Source organism: Eutrigla gurnardus, assembly GCF_963514095.1.
Source record: "Eutrigla gurnardus genome assembly, chromosome: 4".
Lineage (NCBI taxonomy): Eukaryota > Metazoa > Chordata > Actinopteri > Perciformes > Triglidae > Eutrigla > Eutrigla gurnardus.
Window position 1 is genome coordinate 1,786,987 of NC_139918.1, and position 27,735 is coordinate 1,814,721.

Sequence of the window (27,735 nt, forward strand, 5' to 3'; positions counted from 1 at the left end):
ATAGACTGGTTACCTGTCTGTCTCTACATGTCTCCCTGTGATAGACTGGTTACCTGTCTGTCTCTACATGTCTCCCTGTGATAGACTAGTTACCTGTCTGTCTCTACATGTCTCCCTGTGATAGACTGGTTACCTGTCTGTCTCTACATGTCGGCCCTGTGATAGACTGGTTACCTGTCTGTCTCTACATGTCAGCCCTGTGATAGACTGGTTGCCTGTCTGTCTCTACATGTCTCCCTGTGATAGACTGGTTACCTGTCTGTCTCTACATGTCTCCCTGTGATAGACTGGTTACCTGTCTGTCTCTACATGTTAGCCCTGTGATAGACTGGTTGCCTGTCTGTCTCTACATGTCTCCCTGTGATAGACTGGTTACCTGTCTGTCTCTACATGTCTCCCTGTGATAGACTGGTTACCTGTCTGTCTCTACATGTCTCCCTGTGATAGACTGGTTACCTGTCTGTCTCTACATGTCTCCCTGTGATAGACTGGTTACCTGTCTGTCTCTACATGTCTCCCTGTGATAGACTGGTTACCTGTCTGTCTCTACATGTCTCCCTGTGATAGACTGGTTACCTGTCTGTCTCTACATGTCTCCCTGTGATAGACTAGTTACCTGTCTGTCTCTACATGTCTCCCTTTGATAGACTGGTTACCTGTCTGTCTCTACATGTCTCCCTGTGATAGACTGGTTACCTGTCTGTCTCTACATGTCTCCCTGTGATAGACTGGTTACCTGTCTGTCTCTACATGTCTCCCTGTGATAGACTGGTTACCTGTCTGTCTCTACATGTCTCCCTGTGATAGATTGGTTACCTGTCTGTCTCTACATGTCTCCCTGTGATATGGTTACCTGTCTGTCTCTACATGTCTCCCTGTGATAGACTGGTTACCTGTCTGTCTCTACATGTCTCCCTGTGATATGGTTACCTGTCTGTCTCTACATGTCTCCCTGTGATAGACTGGTTACCTGTCTGTCTCTACATGTCTCTCTGTGATAGACTGGTTACCTGTCGGTCTCTACATGTCTCCCTGTGATAGACTGGTTACCTGTCTGTCTCTACATGTCTCCCTGTGATAGACTGGTTACCTGTCTGTCTCTACATGTCTCCCTGTGATAGACTGGTTACCTGTCTGTCTCTACATGTCTCCCTGTGATATGGTTACCTGTCTGTCTCTACATGTCTCCCTGTGATAGACTGGTTACCTGTCTGTCTCTACATGTCTCCCTGTGATATGGTTACCTGTCTGTCTCTACATGTCTCCCTGTGATAGACTGGTTACCTGTCTGTCTCTACATGTCTCCCTGTGATAGACTGGTTACCTGTCTGTCTCTACATGTCTCCCTGTGATATGGTTACCTGTCTGTCTCTACATGTCTCCCTGTGATAGACTGGTTACCTGTCTGTCTCTACATGTCTCCCTGTGATAGACTGGTTACCTGTCTGTCTCTACATGTCTCCCTGTGATAGACTGGTTACCTGTCTGTCTCTACATGTCTCCCTGTGATATGGTTAACTGTCTGTCTCTACATGTCTCCCTGTGATAGACTGGTTACCTGTCTGTCTCTACATGTCTCCCTGTGATATGGTTACCTGTCTGTCTCTACATGTCTCCCTGTGATAGACTGGTTACCTGTCTGTCTCTACATGTCTCCCTGTGATAGACTGGTTACCTGTCTGTCTCTACATGTCCCCCTGTGATAGACTGGTTACCTGTCTGTCTCTACATGTCTCCCTGTGGACCCCCCTGTTGACAATGGATGGATGTTTAGACGAAGCATATTACCACCTTTGTTGCTCCCTGGACTTCCAGTCAACTCTTCCATCCCTCCACCAATGTAAAGGCCGTTCTCTCCTGCATGTCTCAAGCCTGTTCGCCTGAAACAAAATCAGAAATAACCATTCGTCTCACTATCTGTGCTTCAGTGCTTACATTTTTTTTTTTTTACAAAGGAAACATTCGTTTCCTGTGGTAGGCTTTTCTAACCGCCCGGTGGCCTCATGATAGGCCAGCTCCAGCAGCTCAGCGGAGGTGTGGGCAGGATCTCTCTGCTGGCTGCCCTGCAGTTCGGCCATGTTCTGTCTGGTCTGGTGATGAATCTGGATTGCTTCACCAGAAGGACCTGAAGAACAACAATGCAGTCTGGTGGATAAATGCCAGTATTATGTTCATTAGCTGTTGATCTTTCTTGTTTGCAATTATAATGTTGGAGAAATCCTGAGGGAGTCAGCGAAAACATTTCAGTTTATCCTCTGAAATCTGCAATTTGTTTTTAAGATACTGTGTCAAAAAAGGGTCAGGGGTTAAAAAGAAAAAACACACAGTACGAGTCATCCTGATTCCTTGTGACCAGGACTGGATGTCTTTGATGAACTGAATAACAAAATGCAAAAATATGCAATAATGTAAATGAGATCAGTCACTTGTTATATGCTTGATATAGCAAATATTTTTATGTCAACATACACCGATCAGCCATAACATTATGACCACTGACGGGTGAACTTAATTACCCTGATTATCTCGTTATCATGGCACCTGTCCCTGCCCACTAAAATAAAGGGTTTTTAACTTTTTCAAACTCACCTCAGTGCCTGTACTTTTTTTCTTTTTAAATTAATAGTTAATTTATAAGTGTATTTAAATGAATGAATGCATAAATTATAATTATTACTAATTGATAGCTGTGTTTGACTGACTGAATGTCTTCTGTTGGAAGTATGTTGTAAAACCTAACTTAAAGGCCAGTATTAACAGGAGAAACAGGAACCTGTTTCAGTGTACATATGTGCTTATGGTTTAGAGACAGACAATGCAAATTGCGAACCTATCCTTTAAAAGACCACAAAGACCCAAAACTAAGAGAAACCTATAAGATATAGCTCAACATTAGAAGATGGAATCATATATCATATCCTCTACAGTATATTACATTAATGTATAACTCTTTTCTATATAAAATACTTTAATTTGGCTGTTTTTTTTCTATCTAAATCAAATTCAATCTAATACAACTGTCCTGCAATAACTTCGACCTAATAGATCAACAAATCCTGTTCTAATGTGTGTTTGTAGTGCAGCTGAACTATCAATATCAATGAGGACAGGCTAAATACCAAGCCACCTCTCTGTTTAAGGCAGTACAGTTTAACACCACAAACTACAATATCCAAAGCGATGGTAAATACAAGACTACCAACTGGGATGTTAATCAGGTCCAATACATTGCTGACTGCATGCCAGGTTTCCCTCACCGACAGGGAAGGTGTGCATCCACCGTCGCCGGTTTGAGGTGAGCTTCATGGGCATCCTGGATGGGGTGAAGGGGTTGATGAGTGCTCTCTGAGGGGTGTAGCCTCCAGGACGGATGTGCAGGGTGGACTCAGCACTTCCGACTGTGAACCTGCCTGGGGCACTGGAGTCCCGCTGAGAGTCCATCATCTTATCTAACAACTCTACAGAGAAGACAAACACAAAACAAGAATGGGATGGAGAAAGGAAGGACACTGTACCACATCCCTTGGGAGTGTTTTCCCTTAAAACGGGGAGCTTGGATTGAAAGATTTTTTTCCCCAGAATCCATTGGCAAAATAACCATTTTAAGTTACAGAACATGGGAGTTGCTGGTCTACCACTGCCTCGATGGGTAAGTTTGAGGCAAATCTGTGAAGTAAAATAACTGTTTTTGTCAACTGAGTCTGGTTAATTTGAAGAGAGCATAGATAATAGCTTCAGCATCAGAAAGGACTGTATGACGGCAAGGTAAAGTGCTGAATATATTCTAAAGATAGCGTATATTTTTTATGTTGAGCCAATATGAAAAATGCCTTTTTAACCCTTTTAGATCACATCCCGATGGGTCATATTGTTCAGCATTTAACAATATGCCCAAAAAGTTACAAAAATCTATTTCTTCATATTTTTACATCAACATCCAATATTTTCTCACCCTGGAAAACAAAATATGATGCCTGCTTACATCAGCTAGTATCAATCAATATCATGACATCCATCCATGAATTAATCTGAAACTCTTTGTGGCACAGATCTAGAGAATATGGTGAGCTAAACTTTTGAACCATCAAATCAATTTCCTCCCTTGTAGTCTGATGGCGAGGACGGATCCTCCTCATCCGAGGAGGCGGGTTGAGGAGCAGGGGGAACCTCATGATGGGATTTGACGGGGGTCGCTGAGGTCCCAGTGGGTTGGTCAGGGTGTGGCTGCTGCAGGGCCAGCCTAAGCCTGCGTGGCGCACTAAGCAGGATTGGATTCAGGGCCCTCCCCATCTCCACAGCACCAATAATACCATTGACCACTATCAACATTCCATCATAGCACACCTACTGTATGCACACACTCAAGGGGGAAGGGAAGCTGGTCTGGGCCTTCATTGTGGAAGTAGGCAGACGGTGACAATATTACATGCTTGATCTATTCATAAACCACTTATTTAAATGTTGCTCTTTTGGGCTGTTTTGACAGAAACATGGCAATAGATTATTTGACACCTCACGTCTGTTACATGTTTTGTTTTTTTGGTCATCAAAGTGCTGTCTCATTCATATTTACACAATTTCAAGCCCTTGTAGCCTCTCATACGCAACAAGTTATCAGGTCACTTAGTTAAGTCCCCGAGGGTTTAGGGTCTTAGGGGGGCATTGGGATTGGGCCTCTGACTATGGAGAATTACATCATACAATCCGCTTTCAAAAGAATCTGAACTACGCCTTTAAGACTGGGAGGTGTTACCTCTGGTGCTGGTGTATCCCAGTGAGCTGCTGACTTCATACTGGGCAGGAGGCATGCGGGGAATGAGCAGCATATTGGACACAGGTCCCAGACTGTCATCAGAGGCCAGGCTACGCTGTTCCTCCGGACCTCCAGAGCGAACAGGAGGGGATGGACCGATGCCTGCACCGATGTCCACCGAGCCCCAGCTCTTCCTCCCACTGGTCTCTCTGTCTCTGCCCATCCTGAAACCCACAATCATCAGCAAGTCAATTTGAGCTGTGAACAGTAGCTGTATGATTATACTTTATGAAGAGTAGATGTAGATCTTGCCCTTTCATTTACAGAGACCCAGCTATATTTTACAAACAGGATTGATTTGAGCAATGAATGTAATATGCTGTTGTCTGAAATCCTACAATCCTCTATTTTCCGTGATTTCATGTTTTCTTTAAAAAGGGCCATAGCAGTCTGATTCTGACTTCTTGCCATTAGCAGAGATTTCCCTTGCGTCGGCACATTTGGTGTCCTTCAGTGTATGCAGTGTATACTAGGGTAGTTGGATTCACAGCAGCGGTCGCTATCAAAAACGACGGTGTGATTTAATTACAATATACAAATAAAGACAATGCCGAAGTGACGACCATTAGTAAAAAGTCGAAGTCATGTCCATTAAGACGATACTCAAATGACTTTAAAATGCTCGTTTTGGCTCGCTCAGAGCTAAGCTAGGCTAACGCCGGAGCGGCTACGTAAACACTCGGCAGAAATACAGTCTCTGGTTTTACTCCTAGTGTGTCAGTCTCTGTATGAAACGCAACATACTGTCTCACAGCTCCAGGAGACACAGACTGTGATGTGTTGAAATGCAGCTGCACTGATTATTGCATTGAAAGCTTTTTATTTGTATATCGGCTACAGTTCACTGTTTTCTCTCAGGGATATGCTCATCCCCTGTAACAGCAGGACTTTGTGTTCATAGGAAGTCATATCTACTTGTGACAAAGAAAAGCCTTTTCTTTCATAAAATATGAGAGAATTGTATTGTTTTTGTGTTGGTCTACATCTAATTTATTCTAATTGTACTACAGTTCTACGTTTTTACTTCCTGCGCATAGAGATCAATGTTCTCCGTTCAGCTCGGAGGACGGCTTATTTGTGTAAAAAATCTGGGTTTTGGTCCTTGTAGCTCGTTGTCTATTACGTCTATTAGTAATAGTCTATTACGATGGGACATCATTTGGGTTTGAAAAACGTTTCACTTCTGATTTATTGATCCCGAAGGTTCGACTCTGTGAATATCTTTCCAACTTTACCCAACTTCAAAATTATGTAATTATCACGGGAAAAGGAGGAAAATTATCTCGTTATCACGGGAAAACGGATCAAAATTATCTCGTTATCACAGGAAAACGGAGAAAATAAAATGTATGTATGCATAACCGTTTAGGGCTTCATTAGATTTCGCATCTTATTGCAGAAACACAATCAGGCTTCTTAAAAGGAAGATCAATTCACAATAATATAAGGCTGGTAATGGACATAATTGAATACAGAAATCTCATATAAGATAATGGATTTATTCTTTTCTTAGATTTCTACAAAACATTTGATTCAGTGGAGCACCCATTTATAATGATGGTGCTTGAACACTTTGGTTTTGGAGTTAAATTTAGAAATCTAATTAGGGTACTATACCAAAATATTAGCAGTCGTGTTATGTTACCCAACGGGACAACTCCCAGCTTTAAGATTGATGTGGAAATCCCCCAGGGCTGTCCCATCTCACCATATTTGTTTTTATTAGTCACTGAAATGTTAGCAATGCATATTAAAAACTGCAATGACATTAAAAAACTAAATGTATTAGGTACAGATATTATCATTAGTCAATTGGCAGATGACAACGATTTTTCTGAAAAATAAACATCAAATCCCAATAACTACTGAAAAAATAAAAAAAATTCTCTAAGGCTTCAGGGTTAACATTACATTTTTAAAAATGTGAACTATTCTCCATACATGACACACCGCTAAATAATATCTGTAATATCCCCATCAAATCAGAAGTCAAATATCTAGGAGTTTACCTGACAAAGGATCCAAAAGTAGGTCAATCTTTAAATGTGGACAACAAACTAAAAGAATGTAAAGCAAAGTTAAATGTATGGCTCCAGAGAGACTTATCAATACTAGGTTGAATTTATCCAACAAAAATGGAAAGTTTGTCAAGATGTATTTACCCAACCTACTCTCATGCCATCCCAAATAAACTAATAAAATCCATAAACCAAATTAACCTTAATTTTATTTGGAGAAACAAACCACACTATATGAAAAAAAGCAACATGATCAAAGAAATAGCAGAAGGAGACCTAAAGGTTATTGATTTTGATTGCCTTAATGGAACCTTGAAAATAAATTGGCTGAAATCTTGGATAAAACATAGCAATTCTTTATGGTACTGTATCCCAAATCATATATTCAATAAAATTGGAGGACTGAAACTTCTTCTTATAACAGACTTTGATATTAATAAACTTCCTGTGTCATTATCAGAGTTCCACAAACAGATATTGATGTACTGGAAAATGCTATACGTACATAACTTCTCACCTCATACTACTATACTCTGGAACAACAGATATTTACTGTACCGAAATAAGTCCTTATTTTACTTAAGACTGGTTTGAGAAAAATATATGGTCCACGTTTGATTTAATGGATGATAGGGGTCGCTTATTGACTACGATCAATTCTGCCCTAAACACAACTTCATCCCTTCAAAATCAGACTTTGTTAAAATGCATAAAGCACGACCCAAAGAATTTGTATTTCTAACACAAAATATTATGGCACATCAACCTATACAGCCGCAACTGGCCCCACTTACAATTCAGGGAATCTCAATTCTGGACAGAAAATGTAAGAATAGTTTTATAAGAAACAGCCTCAGTGGGAAATGATTCCCTGGGAGACAAAACAAAAACAACATCTTAAGGCGGGCTCACACCGGACCGAAAATCGGCGTCTTTGAGAGAGTCGGCGTCCGTGACATGAGTCTACTTGGTGTGGTCGCTGGAATCGGCCCACGTCGGCGTTCATTTCAGCCGATTCAAATGTGTAATCCGCCATTCGAGTCGGTCATTCTTTTACCATTCTGATTGGTGGAGGCTAGCAGCTTGACTAGCAAATCAGTGAAGCCCGGAAGTGACGATGGTAAACATACCAGCTAACCAGTGGAATCGAAGAAGGTGGTCTAGAGAGGACCGCCTACTTCCGGTTTTCGTGTTTTTTGGCCCACAATACAGATTAGCGCCGCCTGTTGTTTTGGAGACATTACATCTCGCGCAAGCGCGGAACGTATGGCGTCGGCTGAAATTCCGTAGGTGTGAACCGCCCATGTCGTTGTTCGAGTCGGCCATATTAAGTAGCCGACGCCGAATTTACCGACGCGAGTCGGGCAGTTCTTCCGGTGTGTACACAGCTTTACACACTTCTCTGAGCACTGCGGTCGACTTTTCCTAAATCCTTTTCAGTTCTCCTATCGCCTTTTCTTAACCCCATGACGTTTTCTCCAGAGGTCAAGGAATAGGAGTTAGGAATAGGAGTTAGGAATAGGAGTTAGGACCTTATTTTTTGACTATTCGACTGCAACCGGCATGAAATGTTTGGAGGTAGCTCAGTTCGCTCTTTCACCTGCCCCTGGACACAGGGCACGACCACAGCTCCTGATCAACCAGAAGATGCATCTGGCAGGAAAAAAACACTTTAAATGTGGATGATGTGTTGAGGTCATGCTTCTCCATGACTGTTGGGTTAAATTAATAAGTAAGATGCAGTTTAAGTTGGATAATTTTGGTTGTGCTAATTTAATTTTATGTAGTATATTGTTACTTTAATCATTACATTGGTTTGAGATCCTAAGTTAAATTTGAATGACTTTGTTCCTTTGAGAATTAAGTTAACGGTAACATTTATTCTTTAGGAACACTTTGATGGAAAATGTTTATTGGAATTTATTTGAGATTAATGCATGTCTTTTCTGTTTACCTTGAAGGTTATCAACCTATTCCATTCCCTCATATTCCATCATTGAACCCAAAACCATCTTCAAGAATTGAGTTGTCCTTTGCATCCTTCGACAGTTGATCAAGCAGTTTTTCAAGTTTGGGCTCACAAACACACAGAACCAAACAAATAGTAACGTTAATGTTTACAGACAAATTTCAATTAATTTCCCTCCTGAAAACACACTTTCACTCCTTTCCCCGCCTCGGACCACAACAGCCAAACACGGCAGCCACATGCAGCCTCTGATGCCGGCAGTGTCTGCTTGACAGGTGAAGGGGGGCGTGGCAAACCCACGTGACCAAAGTTAACTGGCCAGCCACTACATAGTCAAATTCTCTAAACTTATCATAGAAAACGCTCAGCCATTAGGTCAATGGCCAAAACGCTGTGGGCCACCTAGGCAACTGCTTTTTTTCTTCTTTTTTTTTTTTTAAACTGGCCCACGAACGGCGCGGCCCACTGGGTGTTGTGTGTTTGCTTATTCAACTGTTTTAAGTTCATTATGACAATTATTTTAAATACATACAATAATATTGGTAACAGAATTAATGTCAGTAATGTAAGGTATATGTTTAAAAAGTTTGTATATATTCCGCATGTGACGTAGTAGGTCACGGGACCTGACCTTTAACACAGGAAGTGTATATCATGGGGTCAGATGCAATGGGCCGAGTGTTCATGGTGTCAAACGGTGCATGAGGAGAGTAATAAAGACAATGACATCAGTATGAAGCGTGGCCATTATTCCCTTGGCCAAGTGCAATCACACCGCCCCTGCTGATGAACAATAACGTTTTCTTTTATCGGAAACAGCCGACAGTGGTGTGCATGCCGAGATAACCGGCGGTAGCACTCGGTGAAAAGAAACAAAGATATGGACGGAGCTCTAGAAGCGATGACATCATGACAAAGATGCATTCATGCTGCTTACTGCTAGCTAGATCGACACGCATCTCCATCGGCTAATTCATCTGGAACGAGACCAACAGCAGGATGTACGTGAGAATGTGAAAGTAGAGTGGTGAGACGAGGAAGGCGTAGCCATGGCAACGGGGACACAACATCCCCAGGAGGAAGGCGAGGTGGTTGTTTAACTTTCTGTTAAAGTTGACAGTGTGAGGTAATTCATTTGTGCCTGAGCTTAATTATTACTCATCTAGAAAGCTGTCAGCTGTTGTTTTTGTAACACAAGTCAACATGTATTGGTCATGTTTTTGGAACGCCCTCTACTGGACAGGAAGTAAAACAACCACATTGCCAATAATGGCATTGGCAACGTCTGTGTAGTGTAGTGAATATTAATAATAGGCTGAATTTGAGCATTACAAATGTGAATATAATTTGAATATTAAAAAAATACTGATTGAAATTTGAGTAGTGTTAGAGAGGAAATTGACGGCTCTAGTGTGTACTCAGTCTACCAGAGTTTTAACCTTCGTTCACACACAGCTGACAACCTCCCAGCTAAATGAAGTGATTCATACTGCTGCTGCTGATAAATCATGACTGAACATGTTTGAGATGTTAACGCCACGTTGCTGCAGTGGTGTTGGTGCCATTGCATCTTAGTAGTTTTATGAGGTTGCATGTTTATTGGTTGTTCCATCTCTGTTTTTTTATACTGAAACATCCCATCCAGAGAGCATTAACAGCGTTAATGTGTTCATGTTGACAGCCCATGCCATAACCGTGAAAAACATTCTGAAACGTTATATGGACTGGTATTAAATATATGGAGCAAGAAAAAGAAACAAACAAAATATCTAAAAAGTAAAGTAGTTTGGTAAACATGGTGTAGGTTTATGTAAGCCTGGTGGCCGATGTTGTCAATGGACAATGGCGTGTAGTAACACTGGTATGATCCTTTAACGGTTTTCTGTTTTTAATACTGCTTTTTATGTGGTTCTTGTGGGATTTTATATATATATATATATATATATATATATATATATATATATATATATGTTGTGCAAGCAGTTATATACCTGAAGTTGGTGCTCCTCTGAATTAGTGACGGGCCAGGTAGTCTGAACACCTGGGCGTCATAGGCGTCGTAGTCCACCTGAATAGGCAGGCTGTTTTCAGAGTCCTTTGGAGCACAGAGAGCTGGAAGAGAATTACATAATCAGGATTCTTGGTCTGGACTCTGTGAATATCTATCTATATCTATATTTCCACCTGTGCTGGTACTAATGTTCCCTCAAACAACATATACTGGTGGCCTGCTGGCTAGAAGAAAAGGGGATCACTAAAGTCAAAGGGGTTCATACTATGGTGACCATGAATGTCAGTGCAATGTTTAATACAATCCAGTAGTAACCCAGCAGACTGACAAACCAACATTGCCATTTCTAGCACTCCTAAAAATTAAGCCATGATCTAATTCATGCTTCAAAAAATGTAAAAGAAATCTGGTTAGGCTTGGGCCGGTTTAAACATTTTCAAACAGGTTTGATATTAAAGTGATGGTTTGGAGTGAAATGCACCCTAGGTAATTTCCACCATGACATCCAGCCAAACACCCCCTCGGAAGCATTTTTAGCGATGGTCAACATTGGTCAAGATAGGGCGATCAGCCGAATGGCTTAGTAATAGCGCTATGGTACATAGTGTATATCTCGTAAATTACCCCACTAATAATGCATGGAATGTTACCAAACTTCTGCAGTAGTACACATAGGGTCTGTACTCACAAAACGAGGCATTTGAAAGTTTGTACGTACTAGATTATTTAAAAGAACACTTGCCTGATAGCTTCTATCCTCGGCTACTAACGCTAACTAACGCTAGTGGCCTAGACGCCACTTCCGTGTTTACCTAGCCGATGCCGTGACGCGAGTTTTAGGTCAACACTTGTCAACACTTGTTAACCTGATAATACAAGCATTTACAAAAATGTGTTGACCTGATAATAAAAGCATTTATAAAAATTCAGCGAAACTTTTTAATACTCTCGCGTGAAACTCGCGTCACGGCATCGGCTGGGTAAACACGGAAGTGGCGTTTACGCTGCGGTAGCATAGCAGCCGAGGATAGAAGCTATCAGGCAAGTGTTCTTTTAAATAAACTCTTGGTGTACTTACAAACTTTCAAATGCCTCGTTTTGTGAGTACAGACCCTATGTGTACTACTGCAGAAGTTTGGTAACATTCCATGCATTATTAGTGGGGTAATTTACGAGATATACACTATGTACTATAGCGCTAGTACTAAGCCATTCGGCTGATAGCCCTATCTTGACCAATGTTGACCATCGCTAAAAATGCTTCCGAGGGGGTATTTGTCTGGATGTCATGGTGGAAATTACCTAGGGTGCATTTCACTCCAAACCATCACTTTAAGCCAAATTCTGGACTGGACCGATATACCGACTTTAACCACTAGGTGTTGCACTTGCCACAGCAGCCCCTACCGAGTGAAACATTACACAGAAGCCGTAATCACGGAAAGGAGAGTCAAAAATACGCCGCGATCATACCGTTAATAAAGAACTTTGCTTTGCGGTGTAACGCTGCAACGGTCTCTTTTTACAAAACATCCCGGCTTTACGGAACCAGAGACGCCGTGACAGCGCCGCTGGCTGTGTGAGGTATTCAATGAGCGTCGGAAATCAAATTAGCTCGAGGTTTCAAAACAACTGTGAAAGATGAACTTTTGCTTGTCTCGCATATTTACACGACTCTTCAACCACAAGCAAAGTTGCTGTGCATCATAAACATGTTGATGATACAACGGCGGCCTCGTAAGTACTAGCTTTTTATCTTTTTCAGATCAACGTTCTCAGCTCGTTAAATGCTCCGGTGTCGGGTCGCCCTGGTAACACGTCTTCAAAACTTTGAACTAAGCAAACAAACACAAGGTATGATGGGCATCTCCCCCTCCCTCTACTGAAAAGTGATCTCTGTCATACCGGCTCGTGCTTTATGCACCGGTCGCCTCACACTTGCAGCGGCTCCGTTATTCCGTTTATAAATAAATACAATATTAGGTTAATGTATGTTGTCATTATTGCTTATTACTAATGCAATACAAGTTGGATTTAGTACCATGATGGCATCGGCACAGATCGCTGATGTTTTTGATTTTCCAGAACATGTCATAAGGACAAATGCCGGTTCAACCGGTTTAGCTCTGGTACCTCCTCTTCCACAAATATGGAACGGGTTTCGTTCCGGTTCAAGCCCCTAATTCTGAACCTTTCAGAGTATTTCTACCCAAAGTCAATTGGTCTGTAACCCAAAAAGTCAGAACCAAATACATCGGTGTGCATGTCATTGTATAGGTTGGAAATAGAGGATGCACATAATATAGTCTTCTACGTCTTTTCATTAATAGTTGTTTTTAGCCAAAAAGCAAGCAGGAATCTAGAATTCTTCTTTTGTTCAGAACAAAAGCTCTCAGGTAATCAATGTGATCTGCCATCTTGCTTCTAATGTTCCATTGTAAATTGTGCAATGCTATCCGTTGGAGATGCATCATTGATGATAATGGTTCTGCTAAAAACTGATTGAAATGCTGGCTGATCCACTAGAGGGCAACAAGGTCCCCCCCAGTGTGTCTAGCGCAAGTGATGGAAATTAAAATAATGCCGCAGTCAAATTTGTGTCAGTGATGTAAGTTATAGAGAGATAAAGAATCACAACTTACTGTGGTCCTTGTTGCTCTTGAATTTCTCACCATGAAACTAGAAGAAATATCATTTAAATTAGATGTTAATACATACAAAACATTTGTCTTCAAGGTAAAAAAAAATCGGAACGCACCTTGCAGCCAGCCAGTTTGATTCGAGGGGTGAAGGAGCTACAAGAGTTCTGGCTTTTTGAGGTGTAGAAGCTGCAGATGTGGTAGAAAAATATGCAAGCAAGATATAGAATCAATCAATTCAATCTTTGCAGAGAAATTGAATTTATCTTCATCAGTGGTTTTGTTTTACCTGTGGTTGATCCAGTGAGGAAGGTTATAGTCATCTCCCACACGAGAGTCTCCATGTGTCGTCCTGTTGTGCAGCTACAGAGAGTCATGACCATCAGAATCCAACCGGTGTATAGCCCAATGTACGGAAACAGAATAACACTCGGAATGTGTTACCTTGAATAATGGTACTGCATGCAATGGCTGCTCCCCCATACACACCAAGTCGACCCCAATACCTGAAGAGGAGAGCATGTGTCAACAACATCAACCTCATGCGATGAGCGGCCCCACCAGGAACTTTGGATTGTAACTATTAACGCAAAATCAACAAATCCCTGTGAAATAGGCACAAGTTTGCAATTTTGTCCAATCTGCAACTTTTCAGCAAATGTCCAAATAAGGTGTTAGTTGGCAGGATGGAGATCATCCTACCGTGGGATTAATAAAGGAGAATTTTATCTGTCTGATCTTAACCAGTCTGATCTGGATCACAGCTGATAGGTACATGGGGTCGGTCGAAAAGTAAAAAAAATGATGTCCTCCCGTCTTTTCCTCACTACTTCTCCTCGACCTCGAGGGAAAGGTCACAAGGTGAAGAAAAGATGAGACGGAGAATCATCAGGATTTAGGGAAAAACGACCGCGGTGCTCAGAGAATCAGACTGGTCTTTCACTAAGACGACATTATGATGAGACAGCTGATGATTGACAGCTCTGTGTCTGCACCTTTAAATGCTAATGAGCTCCGTCTGTTATCGCCTACTTGGAGAGCCACAGAGAGGATGTCGCTTATGCTAGCCGCAGCATGCGGCAATGTTTACGTGGATGTATCACTATGGCTCGCCTATGTGGCTCCGGTGAAGTTGCTGGGTCCCGTATGGTTGGGACAGATCCTTACGAGGGTCAGTGTCGAGGCAAAGCCAGCTTTGTACTGACCCTCATTACATAATTTTCACTTGCTGCTGCAATTTCATTGCAAAAAAAACACATTGCAACATGCACCACAATTATTTTTAAAAAGCTGCCGTGAAATCAGGCATTTTGATCCTCTCTTTGTATTGTCCTACTCACCATTGTCGATCATACGCTGTTTGGTGAGAATCATAAGCAGCCGGTCGACTTCGAACACTCCCACCCCGGGTGTGATGACCACCGACATCTGGCCGGTGCGGTCAAAGTTACGGTTGATGTAGTGCTTGTCAAACACTGTAGGACAAAAGGTGACTGTCAGCTGTTCATCTGGTCTTTTCCATGTAGTAACCTGTGACACATTGTCATGTGACTGACTTTTGCAAAATCCACTAGATTTGATATTAACTACAGGTCAACAAGGAAAAACAATTCAAGGAAATCAGAGGAAGGAATGTTCAGAGTTCCCACTCATTTCTACAGATAATCTCCCTGGACATTTCAATTAAATTACATTTATTTATATAACCCAAAATCACAAATTTGCCTCAGAGGGTGGAAGTCTGATTTAAAAGATGTGCAGACTATGACAATGTGTTTAAAGTTTAAAAAAGTACCATACCCTGTATTTTGGGCTTCCACTCATTGTTTTGACCCTTGGCTTCCCATTCATTATTATCCAACTCACAGTCAAAGATAAGCTACGTTTACCACAGCAGTTATCATGCTTATTGTTATGGTATTGTTTTTAAATTGGTGGTTGGATGGCACTTGTCCTTCTATTTTAGTCTTTTACATTCCACATTTACATTTGTTTGTCATTCCACTGTACGTGTTTTTACAGAAAAGGCTGGAATGGGGGTTTCCAACGAAAACTTGAATATACAGAGCTAAAAATCATTCCTGCTGTAATGAAAAGCGGAAGAAGCTTGAAGGGTAAGAAACTGGTAGTCAATCAGCCTAAGAACTCGGCACAAATTGAAGTTGAAAACGCGCTAGCTGGCCACGAGATGGAAGAAGATGACGCCCATGAAACTGCTGCGCATACGGACGGAGATGAGGCCGAGATGCGCTCGGGGCTGGCAAACATTAGCAAGGAGATACCAGCCAGGTCTCCAGCCAGAAGATGAGCTATGGTTGGCATTTGGAACTGGAAAGGGTTTTCAATACCTTGCAGCCCATGAAATTGCAGCAGGACTGGGGCCTGAGAAGTCACAAGCACTTCCAGTGTTCCATGCACTGACCGGCTGTGACACTGTATCCAGCTTTGCTGGCCATGGGAAGAAGACTGCATGGGCTTAGGGTTGCACATCTCTTTGTGATAAACGCTTCGATATGCATCTAGATACAGGTTACGATAGGGTTGGGCATCGTTTGGATTTTACCGATTCCGATCCTCTGTTTCGATTCCTGTTCTAAACGATTCTCGATTCCGATTCTTTGAGGTGCAGGTCAACAGGTCCAGTGTTGCCACAGTTACTTTGAAAAAGTAATCTGACTACTGACTACTCCTTTAAAAAGTAACTTAGTTAAGTTACTGATTACAAGTTACTTTATTAGTTACATCTAATATACATCTAATATTTATTAGTTACATGCAACAGCTGCATCAGACTACCGATTTTGCCAATACTCACTTTATTGATGTGCTTTTTTAACAGTAACATCAACAATGTATCCATTTTAAGTTGCACTTGAAAACTATGTTCTGATAGAAAATACATGTTTTTATATAAAAAAATAAAGACAGTCTTTCTTGACTTCACTTAACTTAAATAAATGTTTTGCATATTGTAATGGCAGTAACATCATGAATGAACATTTTATAAATATTGAACCAGCATTAGAGCAGCAAGGATTGGTTTTATGCAACAAAGGATGAGCACAGTCCTCAAGTATGAGCGGCGTGATGATGAAGGGAGGGGGCGGGGCCAGCAAGCAGCGACACATTTCTCCACTAAACACTCAAGAGAGACTCCGCTCGCATTTCAGCACAGACTGAGTTAGCAGGAGCTCCGTGAAATCCAGAACTCGTCTTGTTTATTCACACGCTGCGCCTTTTCACCGTCACTGGGCGGGACCTGCTCTTTTAATGTGGTTGTGCCATGCTGTGACTCTAAATGTTTAGAGGCAATAGTAGCGCGTTAGACTACTCGTTACTGATCGTTCTATCGCGGAGTCTCCGCACACCGGGCGGAGTAATACAAACAAACTAGTGCGAGCGGAGTAAAACAAACAAACGTGCGGACGTTTAACAACCGAAAAAAAAGGATCTCAATTCCAGCAGCTTCTTAACGGTTCCGGAACCGGAGGTTAGGAACCGGATCTCGATGCCCAACCCTAGGTTACGATTCGATTCAAAAACGATATCCTTTTATTACAGACCGATTCGATTCGAATCGATTCCATACAGTGTAAGAACGATACGATTCTATGGTTAATATTTGTTGTAGATATTTTATAAAATAAAGAAGCCGATTCTATGAAAGTGACAGTACAATAGTTTCTAATCAAATATGTAAAATACCACATATCCCCAAACATTGTGGCTGTATGGCACTGGCAAAAAAAACAACAACCAGAACAACAAAATCACATGTCAATGTATTTATTTTTAGACATGGACCAAAAAAAAAGTCTGGCTAAATCGTTGGATGGCGGTCAATTTGGAAAATTACATATGCCATATTGATCATTTATGAGGGTCCATATCTGTATTTTTTATGCTTATATTACATATTATCAATTGTTAATGTGAAATCTATTATATATTATCTATCTATAAACAGTTGTCACTGGTGTGCCCCTTTTTATGTTCATATCTTGTTTGTTTGTTCTTTAAAATGCAAAAAGCTTTAAATAAAAAGTAGTAAAAAAGAAAAGGCTGGAATGACAAATAAACTTGAAACCTTTTGACACTGTTCAATCAACCTTTTAAACAATTGCAGACAAAACATGTTTGCAAGCACATCAAATGATCCAAACATGCTGACTTGTTCACATTGTTTCCACAACCTAAGCGAGAGCAGCCTATTTAAAATAGTCCATAAATTACCATTTGAACGTGAACGTGGTCCTGAACATAACATAGCCCTCTCAGATGGCAATTAAGTAGTTCATTATTAAAGGAAAATACCAGGATGTTGAAAATATTTAACAGGACAACACAAGATTGGACTCTTTTATTTTCCCTGTTTTCTGGAAACTGCTTAACTGCCGATCTGTGTTACACAAAATGTAGCATGCTCAGTATACTGTAGCTGCACACTGAATACAAGCAATCCTACCGTTATTGAATTATAGGAACCTGAATATAGCGGTTCTCAGTGAAATAATTTCTTGTTCTGGTAGTAGATGACTTACCATTGAACGAAAGGTTAATTGCCTCCAGGTAGTTTCCTTGAGCAGCAGTTGAGTTGTAACCAACAGGAAAACCATCTGGGGAGAGGGTAAATTAACAATGGTTACGAAAGCCAGACACCTGATCCAAAGATCGATGAGTCAACCCAGCACTGGACTGCCTACCTGCTTCTTTGAGTCGCACCAGGACAGGATACTGGATGAAGAGCTTCTTGATAGTGACCAGTAATGATGTCCATTCATCCCGTCTCTCATTCTGAGCCACAACCCTAATCACAGAACACGACTTGTCAGTAAAGCTTCAGTAATGTTCTTTGTGTTGTTCTCTCTTGTTAATGACTTTGAGATGACTCTTCTTGGAAACTACATCAAGCCATGCGTGTATTGTATTACGACGTGATGACGTATGTACAAGAGGCAATCGGGCAAAGGCCCGTTTGATCTCTGCCCGACTGGGGAGGGGGGGCAGATCAGTGGGAGTGGCCTGTGGAGATATGCATTGTGGGAGTTGTTGTCTTCCATCGACATGTGCCAAAAAGTCACTGTCTGCCTTTTCTCGGGGAATAGGCACCAAATTCAAAATGTATTTTACAATTCGACTACATATATGACCCACTTTCAATACAGATTCATATTTCCACTGGTATGCCTTAAACTTGAAGTAAGGTTCATGATGAAAAGCTATGAACAGTAAACATGGTTACCTATAAAAGTCTTCATAAAAACGTCCCTCATGATCATGTCTGATGGACCCTCTGAGAATCTCAGGAAATTCATCTGAAGAAAATAATCATTTTTTTAATTATACATACGTAAATATCTATCATAACTCACTGGGACATCAAACGAAACAGACTCACCAATTGTTTTGGCGTTGTAGAACGTACGTGAGAAAAGTACAACTGTCACCTCATGACTGCAGTTCTTCTCCTGTTTTAACATTGAAAATGTTTTTAATTGGTCAATGTTTTAATTTTTTTGGACAAGTAGAAATAACAAACCTTCCACTTGGCGAAGAGGTCAGAAAGGAAACCGTTTACAGCCTTCTCAAAGTAGAGATCCCCTGAGAAGAAAACCTTCAAATGAGACCTTTATGTAAAGTGTGAGGAACAAGTCAGAGAGGGGTAGTAGGGTAGTAGGGTAGTAGGGTAGTAGGGTAGTAGAGTAGTACAGTAGTACAGTAGTAGGGTAGTAGGATAGTAGGGTAGTAGGGTAGTAGGCTAGTAGAGTAGTAGGCTAGTAGGGTAGTAGGATAGTAGAGTAGTAGGCTAGTAGAGTAGTAGGCTAGTAGGGTAGTAGAGTAGTAGGCTAGTAGGGTAGTAGAGTAGTAGGGTAAATGATTAGCAGGTAAGTAGAGTAGTAGGGTAGTAGAGTAGTAGGCTAGTAGAGTAGTAGGCTAGTTGGGTAGTAGAGTAGTAGGGTAAATGATTAGCAGGTAAGTAGAGTAGTAGGGTAGTAGAGTAGTAGGCTAGTAGGGTAGTAGAGTAGTAGGGTAAATGATTAGCAGGTAAGTAGAGTAGTAGGGTAGTAGAGTAGTAGGCTAGTAGGTTGGTAGAGTAGTAGGGTAGTAGGCTAGTAGAGTAGTAGGGTAGATGATTAATAGGTTAGTAGAGTAGTAGGGTAGTAGGCTAGTAGGGTAGTAAGGTAGTAGAGTAGTAGGTTAGTCGGTTAGTAGAGTAGTAGGGTAGATGATTAGTAGGCTAGTAGAGTAGTAGGCCAGTAGATTAGTAGGGTAGTATGGTAGTAGAGTAGTAGGCTAGTAGAGTAGTAGAGTAGTAGGCTAGTAGAGTAGTAGGCTAGTAGAGTAGTAGGTTAGTAGGGTAGTAGAGTAGTAGGTTAGTAGGGTAGTAGAATAGTAGGGTAGTAGAGTAGTAGAATAGTAGGCTAGTAGAGTAGTAGGTTAGTAGGGTAGTAGAGTAGTAGAATAGTAGAGTAGTAGGCTAGTAGAGTAGTAGGCTAGTAGAGTAGTAGAGTAGTAGGCTAGTAGCGTAGTGGGGTAGTAGGGTAGTAGAGTAGTAGAATAGTAGGGTAGTAGAGTAGTAGGCTAGTAGAGTAGTAGAGTAGATGATTAGCAGGTAAGTAGAGTAGTAGGCTAGTAGAGTAGTAGGTTGGTAGAGTAGTAGGGTAGTAGAGTAATAGGGTAGATTATTAATAGGTTAGTAGAGTAGTAGGGTAGTAGGCTAGTAGAGTAGTAGGCTAGTAGAGTAGTAGGGTAGTAGGCTAGTAGAGTAGTAGAGTAATAGGGTAGTAGGGTAGTAGGCTAGTAGATTAGTAGAGTAGTAGGCTAGTAGAGTAGTAGAGTAGTAGAGTAATAGGGTAGATGATTAATAGGTTAGTAGAGTAGTAGGGTAGTAGGCTAGTAGAGTAGTAGGCTAGTAGAGTAGTAGGGTAGTAGGCTAGTAGAGTAGTAGAGTAATAGGGTAGTAGGGTAGTAGGCTAGTAGATTAGTAGAGTAGTAGGCTAGTAGAGTAGTAGGCTAGTAGAGTAGTAGGCTAGTAGAGTAGTAGAGTAGTAGGCTAGTAGAGTAGTAGGCTAGTAGAGTAGTAGAGTAGTAGGCTAGTAGAGTAGTAGGCTAGTAGAGTAGTAGGCTAGTAGAGTAGTAGAGTAGTAGGCTAGTAGAGTAGTAGGCTAGTAGAGTAGTAGAGTAGTAGGCTAGTAGAGTAGTAGGCTAGTAGAGTAGTAGAGTAGTAGGCTAGTAGAGTAGTAGGCTAGTAGAGTAGTAGGGTAGTAGAGTAGTAGGCAAGTAGAGTAGTAGGCAAGTAGAGTAGTAGAGTAGTAGGCTAGTAGAGTAGTAGAGTAGTAGGCTAGTAGAGTAGTAGGCTAGTAGAGTAGTAGGCTAGTAGAGTAGTAGAGTAGTAGGCTAGTAGAGTAGTAGGGTAGTAGAGTAGTAGGGTCGTAGAGTGGTAGGCTAGTAGAGTAGTAGGCTAGTAGAGTAGTAGGCTAGTAGAGTAGTAGGGTAGTAGGCTAGTAGAGTAGTAGTGGAGTAGAGAGGACCAACTCACCATAGATGTCAAAGTCCCACATCTCACAGCTCATCTGGATGAAGATGTACACCATGGCAGACGTGGACCTGAACACCACCTGAATGAATGATGAAAAGAAGTTGATACTATAGTGATGACAAGCTTTAAACGTCAAAGGGAGGCAGGTCCACATGCTTGTTGTAACAATTCACATATTAATATCGGTATGCAATCTGAACATGTTGGATGTACCTGTGGTAAAAAGGAAATATGCACCAAGCCCAAACTCACATGATATGTTGTTGTGCACTACACTTTATGGAAAAACATGAAAAGTACTGCTTGTCCACATGATGATGTCATTCATACATATGTGTCAAATCTCATGTTGTATATCTTGGAATGGTTTTGATTAGGGATATATATTATATGAACTCAAACCGTCGGTGACAGATTTAATTCATATCTATGTGTGTATACATTATATTGTATTTTTTTTTATTGGACGGAGACACACAGCTGCATTTAACGGTCAGGTTCCGCTCCGGTACCTCTCACACCACAAGTCTGAAGCCCCAAGCCCTACACAGTCAACAATCGGCTCGATAGCGGGGGGAGATCCGAGTAGAACACTGAGCGATAATGAAAGGGATGGCCTTTCGATTAAAGCCTACGTCATGTCCACATTGCGTACCCGTGCATTTGCTCGTGCAAGAACCGTACCGTACTCAAATCCACCTCTTCCAATCGTGCCGGGGCCGAGGAAGTGTACCGTTCTTAAGTACAGAACGGAGTGCTCACACTGGACAAACAATCCAGACTTTAGGCTCCATCGTGGTTGGGCGGGCGGTTGGTGGAGTGGGAGTGCACCCTGATTCCCCTTAAAGTGGACCAAAAATTGGACCAACAAAAAAGGGACTCAGTTCTATTTGTGTTCACATTGTTGTTTAATTTGAAAGTGGACTTAGTTCTGTTTCTGGTCCACCTCAGCTCTGATGGGGCCTCAGTCGCTTTCCTGTCACGCCTGTCCTAGCCTCCTTGCACTGTCTTCCAGTCCAGTAAGGCAAAAAGGCAACAGAGCTTTTTTGGTCGCTGGTCCTCGGCTGTGGAACCAACTGTCACCTGGCATTAGAAATGCCCCTTCCATCACAGCTTTTAAATCCACGCTCTAAACACACCTTTTTACACTTGCCTTCCCTGTGTTTTAATTGTCTTACCTTGTTATGTCTGTAATTAAGTGCCTGTCTCTTGCCGCGGTCGTATTTTAATCTGTTGATTTGTAAATGTATATTCGATATATCTTTAATTCATGCAGGTACAGCACTTTGGTCAGTGTAAACTGTGCTTAAATGTGCTCTAGATATAAACTTTACTTAATTGCTTACTGTTCACACTAGAGTTAATTACATTTTGAGCATCCGAAGTTGGACTGAGATGCTGCTATAGAAATCTGTTTGGAATAGCATTTCAAAATACCTCAAAAATGTGGTTTGGATCTGATTTGCAAAATAATCATTTTCATCAGTCCTGGCTTTAAAAACATCAACCTGCATACAATCTGGATACGCCAAAACATGGATTTGAGCTTGTGGTTTGAACAAGGCCAAAGCAGTTCCATTGGTAGCGTGGTAGCGACCTGTCAATCAGCAGGTAAGCCCCGCCCCCTAAAGCATCCCCTGCTTTCTGGTCTGTTGGACTCTAAATGGACCATAATGTACTAAATGAACATCATGCTGGATTGAAGAAGACTTGAAACTAGAGATTGAGACCAGAAACTCATGTTCACAATGTTTACTGAGATAATACATCTCAAAGACTTCTATACAATCAGAGAGGAGTCGCCCCCTGGTGGCCAACAGAGGGAAGGACTGTTTAAGGCACTTCACTTATCAGAACTGGATGTTGGAGCCTGGATCCGAGTTGCATATCCATAAACAACTTTAGATTCGGAATGCAGCCCAGTGATAACACAAATCTGTGGGAAAGAGGCTCTACTCTTTTACGGTTACATGAAAAAGATCTCATGAGAACTCATGAATACTTCAGTGACATGTTGAACTGTCTGTGAATATCAGCATTTGGTTTCAACCCTGCTTACCCTGGTGTCTTCACTGATATACCCGCAGGTCACTTTCTCTCCCTTCACCCACAGTTCACTGGCCTGGGCTCTGCAGAACCAAACACATCATGAGCATCATCATCACCATGGTCAACACAGAAAACAAATCGAGGGACAGTCGCGATCAAAACTCTCATCCAGCCTCCATGCATGTAAATGTCCACACTTTTTTCGAACCATAAGAAAGTTCCAGCACCATCGCCGTGTGTTTTCTTTACCATTACATACTGTATGTTTCTGTGTCTGCGTACAGGTGGGAGAAATCATCCAGTCTATGATGCATCGCAATGCTTTGTTGAACGATTCTGCATAGAGATAGTAAGGTCTATAATGGATGTTTACTATTTTCTTAATAAAAAAAACAGAGTATAGGCTATATATATATATATATATATACACAAAATAGATTTTATTATTAAACGATTCACGATGCATCTCTGAGTTGCCTGACGATTCCCATCAATAGCGTACATGTTGATTTATTACACAGGCAAGTTACTGTACATGCATTTCTGCCACTGGGCTATAGAGCAGGGTTCGGTTCTTGTTTATCAGTGTGCCTATTCATTAACATTAAGATTCATTATGACAGCATACAAATGTTAATTTCCAATGGGTCTGTAATTGCATTCCATTCATAAAGGAAAGGTGCATAGCAACATTTTAAAAGGACATTTTCTCCCCTAATCAGGACACTGGAATTACATAGAGCACGATACAAGAAGGCTACCATCCTTATGAAAACATCCACATCTGAGTCGAAATCATTAACACTTCCAACCCTCCACCAATATTGTTCATCAGCATTAAACTGAAATTCTGCGAAGAAGGCAACGAGTACTAACCAATCAGAGGTAATCAATCTGTAAATAACAGTCCATGCATGTGGCAATAGCCATGAAAGAGGTTATTTGGCCTGCAGATTAGAAGGCACTTCAACATTTCCAAAAGCGACCATGTGCTTGTATTGCTTGTGTGCCCCCTGCTTAACAGTGTTAAAAGAATGCATCGTACCTGATTCCTGCAAACTCCACTTTCTGAGTCACATAAGCACATGTGCTCACCTGGAACAAACATTGGAACAGTTAAATCCACACATTACGTTACATATTCTACCCAGACATAGAACATCCCACATGCCCCTCCCACCAGACTCTTCTTAAGTCTCCACATGTCTCCTCGGCCGATGTACTGGTCCTTGAACGTCAGCTCCACCAGGTCCAGGGTTACATCCTGCAAGGAAAGCAGCGATGAGACACTCTGACCACGTGGCACCACAGACGTCTGCCAGGGAACGCACCTTCGGGTCCACGATGCTGACGATGACATCCTGGTAAGCACGCAGCTTGAAGACTTGTGCTACAGTCTGGTCCACACTGATGGTCTCTGGAGACGTACGGAAGATGGGTCATGGGTTGTGAACAGGCCAGACAACCATCACAAACCTTTGCCTTTTCTGGTGTGGACTCAATATAATAACAGAACATTTGCTTATTATGTTGTATAATAGAGGAGAAAGACTAATCGGAATCAGAAACCAGTTATTGACAAGTACGTTTACACATAGGTGGAACATGACTTGGTGACTGGTGCATAGCAATAAACAGCACAATAGTATTAAGACAATGTAAGGCTAATTTAAACCATAAATAAGGACATTTCAAGTAGATTATGAAGAACAAACAAATATATAGGAGTATGTGAAAGGTGTCTTTGTTGAAAGAGTACTATCACTTTCATCATTCACTATCCTGCCAATTAACTTTTCATCATCATTTTCGGTCATTAAAATGACATGAGATCATGAAAAATGAATATTACAGTTTCCTAAAGCCAAGGCGAGTCTTCCGATTCAACATTTTAAACTTAGTAAGGGTGGGATTCAACAGATGCCCCACCATACAATATTAGCATGATACTTAAGTCACAATCTTACACAAACTTTTTGGGATATGCCGAGTATTGCAATGACATACATTGCAATATATTATGAATTACTGCCTTTTTTTCAACTGCAAGTTATGCAGTTTGTCGAGAGAAGTAAGCTCAAACATCTGCAACCCTTTGTTTTTCCAGGACAGTCACCGATGTTTTCTGTGACATTTTATTTCCAAAGCCCGGGATTTAAAACCAGTGTTTGCAATTTTCCAGTCAAGGTTTCCCCTTTTTGTATGAATGCCTAAGTTCAATAAGCATGCCAAAGGGCTGGAGATCAGCGCTGTGTGAAGCTGAGAGTGGATGCTGTGAAAGAATACCATGCAGATCAGAAAACATCCAACAAGCAACACAGAATTGGCTCAAGCTTCATTTCATTTCTTTACCCTGCTAGTGATTTAGACGCTTTCATCTTTTCTTCTTTACAAACTGATATCCCTCACTGGTATCAGTGAAAACCAATGACTCACGTTGATGTCATGTATTTTATGGACATCTCGGATGCTAATCCTGTCTGTCTCTACATGTCCCCCTGTGCTAGACTGGTTACCTGTCTGTCTCTACATGTCAGCCCTGTGATAGACTGGTTACCTGTCTGTCTCTACTTGTCAGCCCTGTGATAGACTGGTTACCTGTCTGTCTCTACATGTCAGCCCTGTGATAGACTGGTTACCTGTCTGTCTCTACATGTCAGCCCTGTGATAGACTGGTTACCTGTCTGTCTCTACATGTCCCCCTGTGATAGACTGGTTACCTGTCTGTCTCTACATGTCAGCCCTGTGATAGACTGGTTACCTGTCTGTCTCTACATGTCTCCCTGTGATAGACTGGTTACCTGTCTGTCTCTACATGTCGGCCCTGTGATAGACTGGTTACCTGTCTGTCTCTACATGTCCCCCTGTGATAGACTGGTTACCTGTCTGTCTCTACATGTCAGCCCTGTGATAGACTGGTTACCTGTCTGTCTCTACATGTCAGCCCTGTGATAGACTGGTTACCTGTCTGTCTCTACATGTCGGCCCTGTGATAGACTGGTTACCTGTCTGTCTCTACATGTCCCCCTGTGATAGACTGGTTACCTGTCTGTCTCTACATGTCAGCCCTGTGATAGACTGGTTACCTGTCTGTCTCTACATGTCAGCCCTGTGATAGACTGGTTACCTGTCTGTCTCTACATGTCCCCCTGTGATAGACTGGTTACCTGTCTGTCTCTACATGTCAGCCCTGTGATAGACTGGTTACCTGTCTGTCTCTACATGTCTCCCTGTGATAGACTGGTTACCTGTCTGTCTCTACATGTCGGCCCTGTGATAGACTGGTTACCTGTCTGTCTCTACATGTCCCCCTGTGATAGACTGGTTACCTGTCTGTCTCTACATGTCAGCCCTGTGATAGACTGGTTACCTGTCTGTCTCTACATGTCAGCCCTGTGATAGACTGGTTACCTGTCTGTGTCTACATGTCTCCCTGTGATAGACTGGTTACCTGTCTGTCTCTACATGTCAGCCCTGTGATAGACTGGTTACCTGTCTGTCTCTACATGTCAGCCCTGTGATAGACTGGTTACCTGTCTGTCTCTACATGTCAGCCCTGTGATAGACTGGTTACCTGTCTGTCTCTACATGTCAGCCCTGTGATAGACTGGTTACCTGTCTGTCTCTACGTGTCAGCCCTGTGATAGACTGGTTACCTGTCTGTCTCTACATGTCTCCCTGTGATAGACTGGTTACCTGTCTGTCTCTACATGTCTCCCTGTGATAGACTGGTTACTTGTCTGTCTCTACATGTCAGCCCTGTGATAGACTGGTTGCCTGTCTGTCTCTCTGGCGGAGCAGCAGGAGGCGGAGCCTAAAAGCTGCTCCAGTCAGACAGTTTCCATCGGCCAAGAAGATTTGACAGGAAGTCATAGAAAAAGTTACATCCTGTTAGACGCGATCTGTAGGCTATCTGTAGTTTGTGACCACGTTCACATTTATTTATATTTGTTCATAAACATTTGTGGAAATCAGAATCAGAATACTTTAGTAAAACCTCGGGAAAATGTACAGCTGCAGTAACTTCATAAGATTTAAAGGGGCCCTATTATGAAAAATCGACTTTTCCATGTTTTTCAACCCTAAAATGGGTCCCTGGGGTGTCAATAAGTCCCCACAGTATCAGAAAAGACCACCATCTCCCTGTTTCTCTTTCTCAGTTTGAAAGAAATCCTCCCGATAAACGAACGGTTTGCAGAATGTCCACTAAATGACGTCAGCACCGAATTTTCCTGTGCCTTATATGGGTCATCTCGGCTCATTAGAATCGCTCCACCTGTGTGGTCCCGCCCACATAATCCCCATACCTGTTGGCTGTCAGTGTGATGTACATACAAACCAGTTAACCAAAATGCCAAAATCAACGGAAAGCGAGTTGGCAGTCCAATTGCTGATATTTACTGGCATCGTCGGAGCATCTACGATGGAAATGTGCGCACACGCGTCCGTAAATGTGTGTTTGTGTGTGCGACGCACTTCACCGTCAGGAGCTTTGACAACATGGGTCGCTACAGCTCAGGATATACCTCTAACCTGAGGCTAAAGTTTGGATCAGTACCGACAGTCCGAAAGCCAACCACAGACACTGAAGCGGTAAGTTTCTAAATATTATGTAATATGCCGTGTTACAGTTACCGTTGCTTTCTTAGCATTGGTGTGTTAGCATTGGCGTGTTGCGTTAAAAGCTTCCATTGTA

At 41.8% G+C, this 27,735-nt stretch overlaps 1 protein-coding gene across 10 annotated transcripts in view; it reads right to left on the reverse strand.

Moving 5' to 3' along the window:
• Positions 1-27,735, reverse strand: part of depdc5 (DEP domain containing 5, GATOR1 subcomplex subunit) — a 58,038-nt gene that overhangs the window by 26,369 nt on the left and 3,934 nt on the right. For 7 of the 10 annotated variants that reach the window (XM_084007289.1, XM_084007293.1, XM_084007292.1 and 4 more), the window contains exons 5-24: positions 24,371-24,456; positions 24,220-24,303; positions 24,085-24,134; positions 23,050-23,119; positions 20,991-21,069; positions 18,990-19,051; positions 18,849-18,918; positions 18,693-18,765; positions 18,154-18,257; positions 17,992-18,066; positions 14,791-14,925; positions 13,895-13,956; positions 13,740-13,813; positions 13,570-13,639; positions 13,454-13,490; positions 10,792-10,912; positions 4,754-4,977; positions 3,258-3,458; positions 1,990-2,125; positions 1,789-1,880 (exon numbers count right to left, since the gene is read on the reverse strand). In XM_084007289.1, coding sequence (XP_083863415.1) covers positions 1,789-1,880; positions 1,990-2,125; positions 3,258-3,458; positions 4,754-4,977; positions 10,792-10,912; positions 13,454-13,490; positions 13,570-13,639; positions 13,740-13,813; positions 13,895-13,956; positions 14,791-14,925; positions 17,992-18,066; positions 18,154-18,257; positions 18,693-18,765; positions 18,849-18,918; positions 18,990-19,051; positions 20,991-21,069; positions 23,050-23,119; positions 24,085-24,134; positions 24,220-24,303; positions 24,371-24,456 — 1,905 coding nt within the window. Of the gene's footprint in view, positions 1-1,788; positions 1,881-1,989; positions 2,126-3,257; positions 3,459-4,753; positions 4,978-10,791; positions 10,913-13,453; positions 13,491-13,569; positions 13,640-13,739; positions 13,814-13,894; positions 13,957-14,790; positions 14,926-17,991; positions 18,067-18,153; positions 18,258-18,692; positions 18,766-18,848; positions 18,919-18,989; positions 19,052-20,990; positions 21,070-23,049; positions 23,120-24,084; positions 24,135-24,219; positions 24,304-24,370; positions 24,457-27,735 lie in introns of those variants that run through there. The other 3 variants (XM_084007294.1, XM_084007291.1, XM_084007288.1) reach the window with 2 other exon arrangements.